Raw genomic sequence first — 19927 nt, 5'->3', positions numbered from 1 at the left:
CCTCAAATATCTGTGGTCATAAAACACCGAGTCAGCAGGTGCACTATGTGGCAACCGGGAGCACTTTATGGCAGTTCTTAAAGGGGAAGTGAACTATGGACTGGACTCTCACTATTATGTTAGATCTACTATGGACTGGACTCACACTATTATGTTAGATCCACTATGGACTGGACTCTCACACTATTATGTTAGATCCACTATGGACTGGACTCTCACTATTATGTTAGATCTACTATGGACTGGACTCTCACACTATTATGTTAGATCCACTATGGACTGGACTCTCACACTATTATGTTAGATCCACTATGGACTGGACTCTCACACTATTATGTTAGATCCACTATGGACTGGACTCTCACTATTATGTTAGATCCACTATGGACTGGACTCTCACACTATTATGTTAGATCCACTATGGACTGGACTCTCACTATTATGTTAGATCCACTATGGACTGGACTCTCACACTATTATGTTAGATCCACTATGGACTGGACTCTCACTATTATGTTAGATCCACTATGGACTGGACTCTGACTAATATGTTAGATCCACTATGGACTGGACTCTCACTATTATGTTAGATCCACTATGGACTGGACTCTCACTATTATGTTAGATCCACTATGGCCTGGACTCTCACACTATTATGTTAGATCCACCAGGGACTGGACTCATAATTATGTTAGATCCACTATGGACTGGACTCTCACTAGTATGTTAGATCCACTATGGACTGGACTCACACTATTATGTTAGATCCACTATGGAATGGACTCTCACACTATTATGTTAGATCCACTATGGACTGGACTCTCACACTATTATGTTAGATCCGCTATGGACTGGACTCTCACACTATTATGTTAGATCCACTATGGACTGGACTCTCACACTATTATGTTAGATCCACTATGGACTGGACTCTCTCACTATTATGTTAGATCCGCTATGGACTGGACTCTCACTATTATGTTAGATCCGCTATGGACTGGACTCTCACTATTATGTTAGATCCACTATGGACTGGACTCACACTATTATGTTAGATCCACTATGGACTGGACTCTCACTATTATGTTAGATCCACTATGGACTGGACTCTCTCACTATTATGTTAGATCCTCTATGGACTGGACTCTCACTATTATGTTAGATCCACTATGGACTGGACTCTCACTATTATGTTAGATCCACTATGGACTGGACTCTCACACTATTATGTTAGATCCACTATGGACTGGACTCTCACTATTATGTTAGATCCACTATGGACTGGACTCTCACACTATTATGTTAGATCCACTATGGACTGGACTCTCACTATTATGTTAGATCCACTATGGACTGGACTGTCACTATTATGTTAGATCCACTATGGACTGGACTCTCACTATTACATTAGATCCACTATGGACTGGACTCTCTTTATTGTGTTAGATCCACTATGGACTGGACTCTCACACTATTATGTTAGATCCACTATGGACTGGACTCTCACACTATTATGTTAGATCCACTATGGACTGGACTCTCACACTATTATGTTAGATCCACTATGGACTGGACTCTCACTATTATGTTAGATCCACTATGGACTGGACTCTCACTATTATGTTAGATCCACTATGGACTGGACTCTCACACTATTATTTCTTCTTTGATTTTATCTCAGCCGTGTTCTAGCGGCCCACAAGAACTCCAGCTGCGGGCCACAATTGGCCCCCCGGGGCCACACTTTGTTCATAAACCGTTATGAAAACAAATGCTAAGACGTACCGCTTCTTGGGTCCCGTTCATGCTGCTTTTCCAGCTTATGGAGTCGTTGCTCAGCTGGACTTTGTAGGTCTCCACCCAGTCCTGCCTGCAGCAAGGTGGATCAGTGGACAACACCCGAGACCCCCCAACCCCCCCTGACATGACCTGACCTCCAGATGGTGCTGCGGCCCTGCAGGATGACACCGGTGAAGCGGGTCAGGTGCAGGGCGTCCACCTCCAGCCACTGGTTCTGGTCTTTGTAGTCGGCACACCAGGCGCCGTCATACAGATCCCCGTCCTCGATGCCGGACTGAGATGAGCGTCACACACACACAGAAATGCTTGGGTCAGCTTCTACGCGAACCGCGGACTTGGCCGCGTCTCTTTGTAGTTTAGTCCGGATTTAATTGCTCTCAGACGCACTCCCTGACCTATTTAGTAACTTACGGAAACATCCAGAAACTTTCCCCACCTGGATATTGAGTCTGCCTCTGTGAGGACCCAGACCGAACCTCTGGAAGGACGACGCTTGAATTTGGGTGTCATCTACCCTCAGGGACTCCAGGCCCAAGGGGGGACAGCCTGGGCGCAGAGGGGACACGTTAGGGACATGGAACAACCCTACGGACCACTGAGGGGGTTAAACAAGTCCTCCTACGGATTCTCCTGAGTAAGCAGAACTCTTGTAATCTGAGATCTCGGCCTCTCAGCACCGGGTCGGTTCAGCGGGAGTTAAGAGGCCCACTTCTCCTTCGAGACCGCAGATAAGTTGGTCCGGGGAGGCTCGGCATGCGACAAGAAAGCCTGGAGAGTGTAGAGTCAAGTCTCGGAAAGGCATGACTTTGGTAAACTCGGCCATGAATCACGGAACGGAAGCGCCTCTGGCACGTTTGCCAGTAAAGTTGTCTGGGGTAGCGCGGGACGAGGGATAAATCACACATTTTAGGACTCCCGCGTTTGGCTAATGGACACCAGCTTCTCCCCGTGTTTTGGTGTCTGATCGAAATCCATGCTAGGGACATGGAATAACCTTGTGGACAACTGAGGGGGTTAAACAAGTCCTCTTCCGGATTCTCCCGAGTAAGCAGAACTCTTGTAATCTGAGATGTCAGCCTCTCAGCACAATCACGGCGGGTCGGTTCAGCGGGAGTTGAGAGGCCCACTTCGCCTTCAAGACCGCTGATAAGTTGGTCCAGGGAGGCTCGGCATGCAACAAGAAAGCCGGAGAGTGTAAAGTCAAGTCTCGGAAAGCCATGACTTTGGTAAACTCGGCCATGAATCACGGAACGGAAGTGCCTCCCGCGCAGTTGCCAGTAAAGTTCTCTGATGGAACAACCCAACGGACCACTGAGGGGGTTAAACAAGTCCTTTAACGGATTCTCCTGAGTAAGCAAAACTCTTGTAATCTGAGATCTCGGCCCTTAGCACAATCACGGCAGGTCGGTTCAGCGGGAGTTGAGAGACCCACTTCTCCTTCAAGACCGCAGATAAGTTGGTCCGGGGAGGCCCGGCATGCAACAAGAAAGCCCGGAGAGTGTAGAGTCAACGGTCGGAAAGCCATGACTTTGGTAAACTCGGCCATGAATCACGGAACGGAAGCGCCTCCGGCACGTTTGCCAGTAAAGTTGTCTGATGGAACAACCCTACGGACCAGTGAGGGGGTTAAATAAGTCCTCTTCCGGATTCTCCCGAGTAAGCAGAACTCTTGTAATCTGAGATGTCAGCCTCTCAGCACAATCATGGAGGGTCGGTTCAGCGGGAGTTGAGAGGCCCACTTCGCCTTCAAGACCGCAGATAAGTTGGTCCAGGGAGGCATGCGACAAGAAAGCCCGGAGAGTGTAAAGTCAACGCTCGGAAAGCCATGACTTTGGTAAACTCGGCCGTGAATCACGGAACGCAAGCGCCTCTGGTACGTTTGCCAGTAAAGTTGTCTGAGGTAGCGCGGGACGAGGGATAAATCACACATTTGAGGACTCCCGCCTTTGGCTAATGGACACCGGCTTCTCCCCGTGTTTTGGTGTCGGATCGAAATCCGTGCTAGGGACACGGAACAAAAGGGGCGTTTACTCCTGAGTAAGCGTGTTTTGATGTCGGATCGAAATCCGTGCAAAGGTTGAAGAAGGAAGGGCCTCCGAGTCCAGACCGCAGACTTGGGGGGTGGGGGGGACTGAGCACACATCTGGCAAGGGGGCTGAAATAAATGTGATTAGTTGCACTTCTGTGGACATATATTCTCCTTATGAAAGCAAACAGCAATACTCCGGCGGTTGTGCGGTAAATCGGTCTCGGAATTAATCATTTCAATTCTAAATCCTACAAAACACTTAGACTGTGGAATGCTTTGTTTCACCCAGCAGTTACAAGACATTGAAACAACGTTGAGTAGACGTGCATTTCTTTTAAAAATGACTTCAAAACAACGCGGAAAAATCGGAAACTGAGACAACGTTGATGTCGGTTGGGGAAATGACCAAATTTCAATGGTCAAATCAATGGAGAGGAACCAGCTTAGGTGGTTCGGGCATCTCGTGTGGATTTCTCACCAGCGTCTCCCTAGGGAATCAATATTAGGTCGTGACCTTGATTTAACATTGATTAAACGTTTTTTTTTTATTTTAAAAATCATGTTGTTTCAACGTTGTATTTGTGTTGTGGAATATTGGTTGGAAAAATGACCAAATTTCAATGGTCAAATCCACGTCACAACCATTGATTAAAATTTGACAAAAAGCATGTTGTTTCAACGTTGTTTTTGTGTTGTAGAATATTGGTTGGGAAATGACCAAATTTCAACGTTAAATCAACGTCAGAACCCAACATTGATTAAATGTTGTCGAAAAACATGTTGTTTCAACGTTGTTTTTGTGTTGTAGAATATTGGTTGGGAGATGACCAAATTTCAACGTCAGAACCCAAAATTGATTAAACATTGCAGAAAACATGTTGTTTCAACGTTGTATTTGTGTCGGAGAATATTGGTTGGGAAATGAGCAAATTTCAACGTTAAATCAACGTCAGTACCCAACATTGATTAAACGTTGTCGAAAAGCATGTTGTTTCAACGTTGTTTTTGTGTTGTAGAATATTGGTTGGGAAATGACCAAATTTCAACGTTAAATCAACGTCAGAACCCAAGTGAAGTGAAGTGAAGTGATTTTTCCTAAACATTGATTAAACGTTGTCGAAAAGCATGTTGTTTCAACGTTGTTTTTGTTTTGTAGAATATTGGTTGGGAAATGACCAAATTTCAACGTCAGAACCCAAAATTGATTAAACGTTGTCGAAAAGCATGTTGTTTCAACGTTGTATTTGTGTTGTAGAATATTGGTTGGGAAATGACCAAATTTCAAAGTTAAATCAACGTCTGAACCAAACATTGATTAAACGTTGTCGAAAAGCATGTTGTTTCAACGTTGTATTTGTGTTGTGGAATATTGGTTGGAAAAATGACCAAATTTCAATGGTCAAATCCACGTCACAACCATTGATTAAAATTTGACAAAAAGCATGTTGTTTCAACGTTGTTTTTGTGTTGTAGAATATTGGTTGGGAAATGACCAAATTTCAACGTTAAATCAACGTCAGAACCCAACATTGATTAAATGTTGTCGAAAAACATGTTGTTTCAACGTTGTTTTTGTGTTGTAGAATATTGGTTGGGAGATGACCAAATTTCAACGTCAGAACCCAAAATTGATTAAACATTGCAGAAAACATGTTGTTTCAACGTTGTATTTGTGTCGGAGAATATTGGTTGGGAAATGAGCAAATTTCAACGTTAAATCAACGTCAGTACCCAACATTGATTAAACGTTGTCGAAAAGCATGTTGTTTCAACGTTGTTTTTGTGTTGTAGAATATTGGTTGGGAAATGACCAAATTTCAACGTTAAATCAACGTCAGAACCCAAGTGAAGTGAAGTGAAGTGATTTTTCCTAAACATTGATTAAACGTTGTCGAAAAGCATGTTGTTTCAACGTTGTTTTTGTTTTGTAGAATATTGGTTGGGAAATGACCAAATTTCAACGTCAGAACCCAAAATTGATTAAACGTTGTCGAAAAGCATGTTGTTTCAACGTTGTATTTGTGTTGTAGAATATTGGTTGGGAAATGACCAAATTTCAAAGTTAAATCAACGTCTGAACCAAACATTGATTAAACGTTGTCGAAAAGCATGTTGTTTCAACGTTGTATTTGTGTTGTGGAATATTGGTTGGAAAAATGACCAAATTTCAATGGTCAAATCCACGTCACAACCATTGATTAAAATTTGACAAAAAGCATGTTGTTTCAACGTTGTTTTTGTGTTGTAGAATATTGGTTGGGAAATGACCAAATTTCAACGTTAAATCAACGTCAGAACCCAACATTGATTAAATGTTGTCGAAAAACATGTTGTTTCAACGTTGTTTTTGTGTTGTAGAATATTGGTTGGGAGATGACCAAATTTCAACGTCAGAACCCAAAATTGATTAAACATTGCAGAAAACATGTTGTTTCAACGTTGTATTTGTGTCGGAGAATATTGGTTGGGAAATGAGCAAATTTCAACGTTAAATCAACGTCAGTACCCAACATTGATTAAACGTTGTCGAAAAGCATGTTGTTTCAACGTTGTTTTTGTGTTGTAGAATATTGGTTGGGAAATGACCAAATTTCAACGTTAAATCAACGTCAGAACCCAAGTGAAGTGAAGTGAAGTGATTTTTCCTAAACATTGATTAAACGTTGTCGAAAAGCATGTTGTTTCAACGTTGTTTTTGTTTTGTAGAATATTGGTTAGGAAATGACCAAATTTCAACGTCAGAACCCAAAATTGATTAAACGTTGTCGAAAAGCATGTTGTTTCAACGTTGTATTTGTGTTGTAGAATATTGGTTGGGAAATGACCAAATTTCAAAGTTAAATCAACGTCTGAACCAAACATTGATTAAACGTTGTCGAAAAGCATGTTGTTTCAACGTTGTTTTTGTGTTGTAGAATATTGGTTGGGAAATGACCAAATTTCAACGTTAAATCAACGTCAGAACCCAACATTGATTAAATGTTGTCGAAAAGCATGTTGTTTCAACATTGTTTTTGTGTTGTAGAATATTGGTTGGGAAATGACCAAATTTCAATGTTAGATCAACGTCAGAACCTAACATTGATTAAACGTTGTTGAAAAGCATGTTGCTTCAATATTGTTTTTGTGTTGTAGAATATTGGTTGGGAAATGACCAAATTCCAATGTTAAATCAACGTCAGAACCCAACATTGATTAAACGTTGTTGAAAAGCATGTTGTTTCAACGTTGTTTTTGTGTTGTAGAATATTGGTTGGGAAATGACCAAATTTCAACGTTAAATCAACGTCAGAACCCAACATTGATTAAACGTTGTTGAAAAGCATGTTGTTTCAACGTTGTTTTTGTGTTGTAGAATATTGGTTGGGAAATGACCAAATTTCAACGTTAAATCAACGTCAGAACCCAACATTGATTAAACGTTGTCGAAAAGCATGTTTTGCCAACGTTGTATTTGTGTTGTAGAATATTGGTTGGGAAATGACCAAATCTCAACGTTAAATCAACGTCAGAACCCAACATTGATTAAACGTTGTCGAAAATCATGTTGTTTCAACGTTGTTTTTGTGTTGTAGAATATTGGTCGGGAAATGACCAAATTTCAACGTTAAATCAACGTCAGAACCTAACATTGATTAAACGTTGTTGAAAAGCATGTTGCTTCAATATTGTTTTTGTGTTGTAGAATATTGGTTGGGAAATGACCAAATTTCTACGTCAGAACCCAACATTGATTAAACATTGTCGAAAAGCATGTTGTTTCAGTGTTGTTTTTGTCTTGTAGAATATTGGTTGGGAAATTACCAAATTTCAATGTTAAATCAACGTCAGAACCCAACATTGATTAAACGTTGTCGAAAAGCACGTTGTTTTAACGTTATTTTTGTGTTGTAGAATATTTGTTGGGAGATGACCAAATTTCAACGTCAGAACCCAACATTGATTAAACATTGTCGAAAAGCATGTTGTTCAACATTGTTTTTGTGTTGTAGAATATTGGTTGGGAGATGACCAAATTTCAACGTTAAATCACCGTCAGAACCCAACATTGATTAAACGTTGTTGAAAAGCATGTTGTTTCAACGTTGTTTTTGTGTCGTAGAATATTGGTTTGGAAATGACCAAATTTCAACGTTAAATCAACGTCAGAACCCAACATTGATTAAACGTTGTAAAAAAGCATGTTGTTACAACGTTGATTGATTGATTGATACTTTTATTAGTAGATTGCACAGTACAGTACATATTGTTTTTGCGTTGTAGAATATTGGTTGGGAGATGACTAAATTTCAATGGTCATCAACGTCGTCAAAAAGCATGTTGTTTCAACGTTGTTTTTGTGTTGTAGAATATTGGTTGGGAAATGACCAAATTTCAACGTTAAATCAACGTCAGAACCTAACATTGATTAAACGTTGTCGAAAAGCATGTTGTTTCAATGTTGTTTTTGTGTTGTAGAATATTGGTTGGGAGATGACCAAATTTCAACGTCAGAACCCAACATTGATTAAACATTGTCGAAAAGCATGTTGTTTCAACGTTGTTTTTGTGTCGTAGAATCAACGTTAAATCAACGTCAGAACCCAAAATTGATTAAACGTAGAAAAGCATGTTGTTTCAACGCTGTTTTTGTGTTGTAGAATATTGGTCGGGAAATTACCAAATTTCAACGTTAAATCAATGTCAGAACCCAACATTGATTAAACGTTGTAGAAAAGCATGTTTCAACGTTGTTTTTGTGTTGTAGAATATTGGTTAGGAAATGACTAAATTTCAATGGTCAAATCAGCGTCGTCAAAAAGCATGTTGTTTCAACGTTGTATTTGTGTCGTAGAATATTGGTTGGGAAATGACCACATTTCAACGTTAAATCAACGTCAGAACCCAACATTGATTAAACGTTGTCGAAAAGCATGTTGTTTCAACGTTGTTTTTGTGTCGTAGAATATTGGTTGGGAGATGACCAAATTTCAACGTCAGAACCCAAAATTGATTAAACGTAGAAAAGCATGTTGTTTCAACGTTGTATTTGTGTCGGAGAATATTGGTTGGGAAATGACCAAATTTCAACGTTAAATCAACGTCAGAACCCAACATTGATTAAACATTGTAAAAAAGCATGTTGTTTCAACGTTGTTTTTGTGTCGTAGAATATTGGTCGGGAAATTACCAAATGTCAACATTAAATCAACGTCAGAACCCAACATTGATTAAACGTTGTCGAAAAGCATGTTGTTTCAACGTTGTTTTTGTGTTGTAGAATATTGGTTGGGAAATGACCAAATTTCAACGTTAAATCAACGTCGTCAAAAAATATGTTGTTTCAACGTTGTATTTGTGTTGTAGAATATTGGTTGGGAGATGACCAAATTTCAACGTCAGAACCCAACATTGATTAAACATTGTAAAAAAGCATGTTGTTTCAACGTTGTTTTTGCGTTGTAGAATATTGGTTGGGAAATGACCAAATTTCAACGTTAAATCAACGTCAGAACCCAACATTGATTAAACGTTGTCGAAAAGCATGTTGTTTCAATGTTGTTTTTGTGTTGTAGAATATTGGTTGGGAGATGACCAAATTTCAACGTTAAATCAATGTCAGAACCCAACATTGATTAAACGTTGTAGAAAAGCATGTTTCAACGTTGTTTTTGTGTTGTAGAATATTGGTTAGGAAATGACTAAATTTCAATGGTCAAATCAGCGTCGTCAAAAAGCATGTTGTTTCAATGTTGTTTTTGTGTTGTAGAATATTGGTTGGGAAATGACCAAATTTCAACGTTAAATCAATGTCAGAACCCAACATTGATTAAACGTTGTAGAAAAGCATGTTTCAACGTTGTTTTTGTGTTGTAGAATATTGGTTAGGAAATGACTAAATTTCAATGGTCAAATCAGCGTCGTCAAAAAGCATGTTGTTTCAACGTTGTATTTGTGTCGTAGAATATTGGTTGGGAAATGACCACATTTCAACGTTAAATCAACGTCAGAACCCAACATTGATTAAACGTTGTCGAAAAGCATGTTGTTTCAACGTTGTTTTTGTGTCGTAGAATATTGGTTGGGAGATGACCAAATTTCAACGTCAGAACCCAAAATTGATTAAACGTAGAAAAGCATGTTGTTTCAACGTTGTATTTGTGTCGGAGAATATTGGTTGGGAAATGACCAAATTTCAACGTTAAATCAACGTCAGAACCCAACATTGATTAAACATTGTAAAAAAGCATGTTGTTTCAACGTTGTTTTTGTGTCGTAGAATATTGGTCGGGAAATTACCAAATGTCAACATTAAATCAACGTCAGAACCCAACATTGATTAAACGTTGTCGAAAAGCATGTTGTTTCAACGTTGTTTTTGTGTTGTAGAATATTGGTTGGGAAATGACCAAATTTCAACGTTAAATCAACGTCGTCAAAAAATATGTTGTTTCAACGTTGTATTTGTGTTGTAGAATATTGGTTGGGAGATGACCAAATTTCAACGTCAGAACCCAACATTGATTAAACATTGTAAAAAAGCATGTTGTTTCAACGTTGTTTTTGCGTTGTAGAATATTGGTTGGGAAATGACCAAATTTCAACGTTAAATCAACGTCAGAACCCAACATTGATTAAACGTTGTCGAAAAGCATGTTGTTTCAATGTTGTTTTTGTGTTGTAGAATATTGGTTGGGAGATGACCACATTTCAAAGTTAAAGGCCTACTGCAACACATGCCAATACGGCCGCTTTAGTTTACTAAATTGCAATTTTATATTTCGCGCGGAAGTATCATGCTAAAACGTCGCGGTATGATGACGTGTGCGCGAGACGTCATGCATTGTAGAGGACATTTTGTTCCAGCGCCGTTCACAGCTATAAGTCGTCTCTTTTCATCGCATAATTCCACAGAATTCTGGACATCTGTGTTGCTGAATCTTTTGCAATTTGTTCAATGAATAATGGAGACGTCAAAGAAGAAAGCTGTAGGTGAGAAGCGGTGTATTGCGGCCGGCTTTAGCAACACAAACACAGCTGAGCTTTTTTTCCCCCCTCCTCCACGGTGGAAGCATCCCACGTTCGGGGACGGCCGGTCGGAGGAGGCAAGAGAGTCCGCAGCTGCCTCTTTGACAGGTGCACGAGGAACGACGCAAGCTCCGCTCATGTCTACGGTAAGAGCCGACTTATTACCACCATTTTCTCACCGAAACCTGCCGGGGACCATGTTCGCTTCACCGCTCTGTTCCATAGTAAAGCTTCACCTTGGGGAATGTAAACAAGGAAACACCGGCTGGATTTGTGTTGCTAAAGGCGGCCGCAATACACCGCTTCTCACCTACAGCTTTCTTCTTTGATGTCTCCATTATTCATTGGACAAATTGCAAAAGATTCAGCAACACAGACGTCCAGAATACTGCCACGTTTTCAACAGGATACTTGGCGCGAAATTTAAAATAGCAATTTAGTAAACTAAAACGGCCGTATTGTTTAATATTTCATCATTGATATATAAACTATCAGACTGCGTGGTCGCTAGTAGTGGCTTTCAGTAGGCCTTTAAAATAATATAAAATAATACTTAAAATACATTTTTAGTTAACAGGACTGTGTTGAGTCACACTTTTGACCTTCCTATTACCTGGCAACACCGGCTGTGTTTGTGTTGCTAAAGGCAGCCGCAATACACCGCTTCTCACCTACAGCTTTCTTCTTTGACGTCTCCATTATTCATTGAACAAATTGCAAAAGATTCAGCAACACAGACGTCCAGAATACCGCGACGTTTTCAACAGGATACTTGGCGCGAAATTTAAAATAGCAATTTAGTAAACTAAACCGGCCGTATTGTTTAATATTTCATCATTGATATATAAACTATCAGACTGTGTGGTGGGTAGTAGTGGCTTTCAGTAGGCCTTTAAAATAATATAAAATAATACTTAAAATAAATTTTTAGGTAACAGGACTGTGTTGAGTCACACTTTTGACCTTCCTATTACCTGGAAACACCGGCTGTGTTTGTGTTGCTAAAAGCAGCCGCAATACACCGCTTCTCACCTACAGCTTTCTTCTTTGACGTCTCCATTATTCATTGAACAAATTGCAAAAGATTCAGCAACACAGATGTCCAGAATACTGTGGAATTATGCGATTCAAGCAGACCACTTACACCGTATTTCCTTGAATTGCGCCTGCTTTGAATTACTGCCTTACTTTGCAAAATAATTAGCGCGTGCTTAGTATTACCGCCTGGTCAAACTCGTGACCTCACGAGTGACACTTCCTCTGTCATCAGTTTCAAAATGGAGGAGGCTGATTTCAATAATTTGAAATCGCATAAAGGAAAGAAGATTAAGAGCTACTCAGTAGGATTTAAGGTCCAAGCTTACATCACACCGGCTGTGTTTGTGTTGCTAAAGGCGGCCACAAAAGACCGCTTCCCACCTGCATCTTTCTTCTTTGACGTCTCCATTATTCATTGAACAAATTGCAAAAGATTCAGCAGCACAGATGTCCAGAATACTGTGTTATTATGCGATTAAAGCAGACGACTTATAGCTGGGATCGGGCTGGAACAAAATGCGTGGTGGGTAGTAGTAGGCTTTTAAAATAATATAAAATAATACTTAAATACATTTTTAGGTAACAGGACTGTGTTGAGTCACACTTTCGACCTTCTTATTACCTGCAAAGTTTTTCATCAGATCAGTTTTCTTTTAAAAAACCTGTTTTAGAGTTGGTTCCATCAAGTTATGTCCCCGGGGGACACAAGTAAATGATACCTTCTACGGCGTTGGCCTCCCCCGCGGCGTCATCTTTGTCCGCGTCCCGGCCGCGCGGCGTGACGACCTGCTGCTTGACCCCGTCTGGAGGTGTGGTCGGCTCCTGACCTCCCTCGGACCACGGCGTAGTCCAGCTCCGCGTGGGTCGGAGCGAAGGGCCGGCGGTGGTCGTCTGACTGGTCGTCGCCCGGAAGCCTCCCAGGAGGAGGACGAGGGCCCACGCCAAGTGGGTCTTCCCCATCGTGCTTGTGGCGGGTTTTTTCTGCGGCGTTGTGGACTGCGTGGGAGAAGCACGGCGTTATGTGGGACAGGGAGGAGGAGGAGAGGGGAGAGCCAGACCCAGGCATTCCTCCTCCTGCCCGGACATACCTCCTCTGTAACACAACATTGCTTCCATGTGAGGGAAACACGACACCGGAAGTGGCTGTAACAGTTATTTTAATATTAGGGACCGAATGTCCCTTTGCGACAGAGGGCCCTGTTGTATTTCTAAGGTTTTATTATTATTATTATAATACCGCCGCCTCTTTGAGCTGTAATTTGACCCCCTTAACATGCTTCAAAACTCACCAAATTCTACACACACATCAGTGGAGGAAAAAACACAGACAAAACCGCTTGTAACTTCCATTAGGAATATTGTAGAGACAACAAACAAAACCTCTATGTAGGTCTCACTTAGACCTAGATTTCATACACTAACTTCCTTCAGCAGAAATAGACAAGAAGTTGGCAAAATCCATTTCAAAACAAAAGTTTCCTAAAGCATGTCATTTTTGTCTCTTTGAGTTGTAATTTGACCCGCTTAAAATGCTTTAAAACTCACCAAACTGGACACACACATCAGGACGAGCGAAAATTGCGATCTAATAAAAAAAAACCTCAAAATTGCGCTCTAGCGCCCCCTACGGAAAAACACAAACAAATCTGCTTGTAACTTCCGTTAGGAATGTCGGGGAGACATGAAACAAAAACCTCTATGTAGGTCTCACTTAGACCTACATTTCATACACTAACTTCCTTCAGCAGAAATAGACAAGAAGTTGGCAAAAACCATTTCAAAACAAAAGTTTCCTAAAACATGTCATTTTTGCCTCTTTGAGTTGTAATTTGACCACCTTAAAGTGCTTAAAAACTCACCAAACTGGACACACACATCAGGACTGGTGAAAATTGTGATCTAATGAAAAAAACAAACAAAAAAAAACCTCAAAATTGCGCTCTAGCACCCCCTAGGAATAAAAAACAGACAAAACTGCTCCTAGGAAGAAAAGAGACAAAACTGCCTGTAACTTCCGTTAGGAATGTCGTAGAGACAACAAACAAAAACCTCTATGTAGGTCTCACTTAGACCTACATTTCATGCACTAACTTCCTTCACCAAAAGTCAACAGGAAGTTGGCAAAAACCCCTTCAAAACTAAAGTTTCCTAAAAAATTTCATTTTTGCCTCTTTGAGCTGTAATTTGACCCCCTTAAAATGCGTCAAAACTCACCAAACTGGACACACACATCAGGACTGGTGAAAATTGCGATCTAATGAAAAAAAAAAAAAAAAAACTCCAAATTGCGCTCTAGCACCCCCTAGGAACAAAACACAGACAAAACTGCTGCTAGGAAGAAAACACAAACAAAACTGCCTGTAACTTCCGGTAGGAATGTCGTAGAGACATGAAACAAAAACTTCTATGTAGGTCTCACTTAGACCTACATTTCATACACTAACTTTCTTCAGCAGAAATAGACAAGAAGTTGGCAAAAACCATTTCAAAACAAAAGTTTCCTAAAAAATGTCCTTTTTGCCTCTTTGAGCTGTAATTTGACCCCCTTAAAATGCTTCAAAACTCACCAAACTGGACACACACATCAGGACTGGTGAAAATTGCGATCTAATGAAAAAAAAAAAAAAAAACTCCAAATTGCGCTCTAGCACCCCCTAGGAACAAAACACAGACAAAACTGCTGCTAGGAAGAAAACACAAACAAAACTGCCTGTAACTTCCGGTAGGAATGTCGGAGGGACATGAAACAAAAACCTCTATGTAGGTCTCACTTAGACCTGCATTTTAATAATCGACATCCTTCAGCAAAAATCTACAGGAAGTTGGCAATTACCCCTTCAAAACAAAGTTTTGTAAAAGCCCGTCACCTTTTTTCAAACATTATGGGTGGCAGAAAGAAGCACCAGTGTGACCCCAGGATGCAGGTAAGGTAGGTAATGTGCAGGTAAAGATATGTTGAATAGGTAAAGGATGGAAACACCAGCAAAAGTCGGTCCTGTCCATCGCTGCCTGCAGCTTTAATTATTTTTATTGTTCCGAGTCTTCGAGCTGAAATTTGACACCCTTAACATGCTTCAAAACTCACCAAATTTTACACACATCGATGTAGGAAAAAACACAGACAAAACTGCTTGTAACTTCCGTTAGGAATGTCGTACATACATGAAACAAAAACCTCTATGTAGGTCTTACTTAGACCTAAATTTCATACACCAACTTCTTTCAGCAAAAATCAACAAGAAGTGTGCAAAAACCCCTTCAAAACAAAAGTTTCCTAAAAAAATTAATTTTTGCTTCTTTGAGCTGTAATTTGACCCCCTTGAAATGCTTCAAAACTCACCAAATTTTACACACACATCAGGACTGGCAAAAATTGCGATCTAATGAAAAAAAACAAAAAAAAACACTTTGAAACCGTAGGCGTTTCTGGGTGTTGTTGATAAATGGCTTTGGCTTTGTATAGTAGTTTTAACTCACACTTACAGATGTAGCGACGAATTGTAGTTACCGACAGTGGTTTTCTGAAGTGTTTCTGAGCCCATGTGGTGATACCCTTTACACAATGACATCGCTTCTTGATGCAATGCTGCCTGAGGGATCGGCGGTCCGTAATATCACGGCTTACGTGCAGTGATTTCTCCAGATTCTCTAGATGGTGAAATCCCTCAAATCCTTGCAACAGCCACCTGAGAAATGTTGTTCTTAAACAATTTGCTCAGGCGTTTGTCGACAAAGTTGCGACCCTCGCCCCCGTCCTTGTTTGTGAACGACCGAGTGTCAGGTTCAAACACTGATGACATCTATTAAACAAGACAAAAGGCAAGGAATCAAACAGAGACAGAATTCAATTTGGACCTTTTTAGCCGAGAGAGCCATGAAAGCCAAATATTTCAAAATGTATTTCCATGAGAGCCATATCATCTTTTTTAACATTGAATACAACTAAATGCGTGCATTTTTTAAGTAAAACCAGTATTTTTAGAGTATAATAAGTCTGTAATTTTTTAAAATAACATTATTTTTTGAACAGGTGCGGTTGAAACGGATGGATGGATTAAAATGCATGAGAATGTTTTATATTTTGAACATTATTTTTAACATCGCGATTACCAGCGGAATTATTCATTACTTCTCGTGCTAAGCAATGTCAGCTAAGATTTATCCGAGAGCCAGATGCAGTCATCAAAAGAGCCACATCTGGCTCTAGAGCCATAGGTTCCCTACCCCTGGTCTGTACAGTCCTGCACCACGCTCTGACAAAAAAAGGTTCACGTCTCCTCTTTTATTCAGATATTCAATGTTGACGCAACACAAGTCATTGTTTTCGGTCACATTGAAGACAAAAGAAAAAGATGCCTCGGGCTTGGGCTCGTCCTGGTTTCAGCCTGGGCAGGTCTTTGAGGACAATAGATAACCCCTCCCGATCTATTTCCATCGTACACAGCGGAATCATCCAAGACTTCGCTTGGTGCAACAAAGACAGCTCTCATCCGTTCGCCGTAAACTCAGTGCGGAATTTTTTTTATAACTTACATACAATTTTTCTGACACCGAGCATTCCGCGGAAGCCGCTTTTATACCCAATCACGGCACCCACCTGTTCCCAATTAGCCGGTGGGATGTTCCAAATAAGCGTTTGATGAGCACTCCTCAACTTTCTCAGTCTTTTTCGCCACCCCTGCCAGCTTTTTTCAAAACATGTCACAAATGAGCTGATATTTGCCAAAAATAACAACGTTTCTCAGTTGCAAATTGTTGTATTCTCTTTTTGCTTGGACGTTATTCACAGATTAGGAATAATAGTCCAGCCCATAGATAGTATTTATGTTGCATGTTGCAACCTCGCACAGAACCAAATTAGGACTTGAACACACTCCTCCTGCTGCATTTCATTCTCCACTCATCAGCATTTTCACAATTTTTTTTCTCTCTGCTGGACAATTCCCAGCACATTTGGCTTTGAAGAGAACAAAAATGCCCCATGGAAGAACAGGATGTTGCATTTTTTCATCACTCATCCGATCGCTCGCTTTTTTTTAAGAGACCGAATGTCCCTTTGGGACAGAGGACCCTATTGTATGTCTAAGGTTTTATTATTATTATACCGCCGTTTCTTTGAGCTGTAATTTGACCCCCTTAACATGCTTCAAAACTCACCAAATTCAACACACACATTAGGACTTGCAAAAATTGTCATCTAATAAAAAAATAAAAAAATGAAAAAAATAAAAAATCAAAATTGCGCTCTAGTGCCCCCTAGGAAATAACATAGACAAATCTGCTTGTAACTTCTGGTAGGAATGTCGTAGAGACATGTAACAACAACCTCTATGTAGGTCTCACTTAGACCTACATTTCATACACTTACACTTTTCAGCAAAAATTAACATGAAGTTGGCAAAAACCCCTTCAAAACAAAAGTTTCCTAAAAAATTTCATTTTTGCCTCTTTGAGCTGTAATTTGACCCCCTTAAAATGCTTGAAAACCCACCTAACTGGACACACACAACAGGACTGGCGAAAATTAAAATCTAATAAAAGAAAAAAAAGAAAAAGAAAAAAAAAATCAAAATTGCACTCTAGCGCCCCCTAGGAATAAAACACAGACAAAACTGCTTGTAACTTCCGGTAGGAATGTCATACATACATGAAACGAACACTTCTATGTAGGTCTCATTTAGACCTACATTTCATTCATCCTTCAGCAAAAATCAACAGGAAGTTGGCAAAAACCCCTTTAAAACAAAAGTTTCCTAAAAAATATCATTTTTGCCTCTTTGAGCTGTAATTTGACCCCCTTAAAATGCTTCAAAACTCACCAAACTGGACACACATCAGGACTGACGAAAATTGCCATCTAAAAAAAAACTGGAAAAACAAACAAACTCAAAATTGCATTCTAGCGCCTCCTAGGAAAAAACACAGACAAAACTGCTTGTAACTTCCGTTAAGAATGTCGTAGAGACATGTAACAAAAACCTCTATGTACGTCTGACTTAGACCTAGATTTCATACACTTACACTTTTCAGCAAAAATTAACAGGAAGTTGGCAAAAAACCCTTCAAAACAAAAATAAAAAATAAAAAAAGCTCAAAATTACGCTCTAGCGCCCCCTAGGAATAAAACACAGACAAAACTGCTTCTAGGACGAAAACACAGACACAACTGCTTGTAACCTCCGGCAGGAATGTCATAGTCATGAAACAAAAACCTCTAACCTCTAACGTGGACCCCGACTTAAACAAGTTGAAAAACTTATATGGGTGTTACCATTTAGTGGTCAATTGTACGGAATATGTACTGTACTGTACAATCTACTAAAAAAAGTATCAATCAATCAATCAAACTATGTAGGTCTCACTTAGACCTACATTTCATTCATGGACATCCTTCAGCAAAAATCAACAGGAAGTTGGCAATTACCCCTTCAAAACAAAAGTTTCGTAAAAACCCGTCACCTTTTTTCAAACATTATCTCCTCTGAGCGCGTTTGTTGTGTCGGCTTCAAACTCGCACAGGAAATAGATAGAACCCTTCTGATTAAAAGTTGATGAAACAGTTTTTCTAACTGCTCCGGTTTTGATTTTACGCGCCTTCAAAGAACCGCTGCTGCGCTGCTGCCATCTCAAGATGGCCGTTTAAAAGCAGGAAGCACCAGCGTGACCACACAATGCAGAGAAGGTAGGTAACGTGCGGGTAAAGATATGTTGACTGGGTGAAAGAAGGAGGCACCAGTTTGACTCCAGGATACAGAGAAGGTAGGTAATATGCAGGTAAAGATATGTTGACTGGGTGAAAGAAGGAGGCACCAGTTTGACTCCAGGATACAGAGAAGGTAGGTAACGTGCAGGTAAAGATATGTTGTCTGGGTGATGGCAGGAAGCACCAGCATGTATAGGTGAAATAAAAAAGCACCAGTGTGACCCCAGGATGCAGGGAAGGTAGGTAATGTGCAGGTAAAGATATGTTGAATGGGCTTTAATTTTTTTTTTTTTGGGGGGAGTCTTTATTGTTTGCTTGTTGTGTTGCCAGCATTTCCCCACATTTTGAGCCTTTTCCCGGAGAAACAAGCAAAACTTTAGATGGCACTCTTTAATTATTTTAAGTAAAGAGACAAAAAAATATTTAATTTTTTTATTATTTCAAGTAAAAAAAATAAAAATCTAAATACTCGCTCAATCCGACACGTACAGGAAGTGTGCACGCAAGCTACTCTTAAATCAAGAGTTGACGTTGAGATATTTATCTAAAAAAATTAAGGATTATATTACTAAATAGGCACTTTTTAAAATTTTATTTTCCGACAACATTTTTCTTATTCTGGCGATTAAATGTGACCTAAAAATATACATGTTTCCATACATTGTGTCATTTTTTATCATATTTTTTTCAGCAAATTTTGGTCATTCAAGTGAGATATATTTTTTATGAACTTTTAGCCTAAATTCCCTCATTCTGTTTTTTTTTTCAATAAAAAAAGAGAATAAAAGAAAAAGTTATACCAAAAAAATATAAATAAAAAGAGGGCGTTTTCTCAATCTGATTGGCTCGTTTAGATATGACGTGTACAGGAAGTTGCACAAAAGCTACTTTTAAATCTAGAGTCGACATCGAGATACTCATCTAAAAAAGGAAAAAATAAAGGATTATATTACTAATTAGGCTCTTTTTTATTTATATTTTCTGACAGTAGGACTAACACACTTTTATTATTCTGGTGATTAAATTTTACTGAATAAGATACATGTTTGCAGAAATTGTGTCGTTTTTAATAACATTTTTTTCAGCATATATTAGCAATTAAAGTGAAATTCATTTTTAATTAACTTTTAGCCAAAATTCCCTCAATCTTTTTTTTTTTCCAATTAAAAAAAAGATGATAAAAGAAAAAAAATATACAAAAAATATGTAAATAAAGGCCCTGCGATGAGGTGGCAACTTGTCCAGGGTGTACGCCGCCTTCCGCCTGATTGTAGCTGAGACCCCAAATGGGAATAAGCGGTAGGAAATGGATGGATGGATATATAAATAAAAACGTTTTTTTTTACATG

At 39.6% G+C, this 19927-nt stretch overlaps 1 protein-coding gene across 1 annotated transcript in view; it reads right to left on the bottom strand.

Annotated features, from left to right (window-relative positions):
* The window catches only part of LOC133542300 (probable carboxypeptidase X1), a 21617-nt gene extending 8701 nt beyond the window's left edge, over positions 1–12916 (bottom strand). Inside the window, exons 1-5 of the mRNA XM_061886300.1 lie at positions 12595–12916; positions 2237–2346; positions 1935–2074; positions 1786–1870; positions 1–10 (exon numbers count right to left, since the gene is read on the bottom strand). The exon at positions 1–10 is cut by the window's left edge and continues 141 nt beyond it. Coding sequence (XP_061742284.1) covers positions 1–10; positions 1786–1870; positions 1935–2074; positions 2237–2346; positions 12595–12835 — 586 coding nt within the window. The 5' untranslated portion in view covers positions 12836–12916. The remainder of the gene's footprint in view (positions 11–1785; positions 1871–1934; positions 2075–2236; positions 2347–12594) is intronic.
* Positions 12917–19927: the final 7011 nt, after the last annotated feature.

Source organism: Nerophis ophidion, linkage group LG24 (genome assembly GCF_033978795.1).
Source record: "Nerophis ophidion isolate RoL-2023_Sa linkage group LG24, RoL_Noph_v1.0, whole genome shotgun sequence".
Classification (NCBI taxonomy): Eukaryota; Metazoa; Chordata; class Actinopteri; order Syngnathiformes; family Syngnathidae; genus Nerophis; species Nerophis ophidion.
Note: the sequence above shows the minus strand (reverse complement) of the source record. Positions and strands in the feature narration are given on the sequence as shown.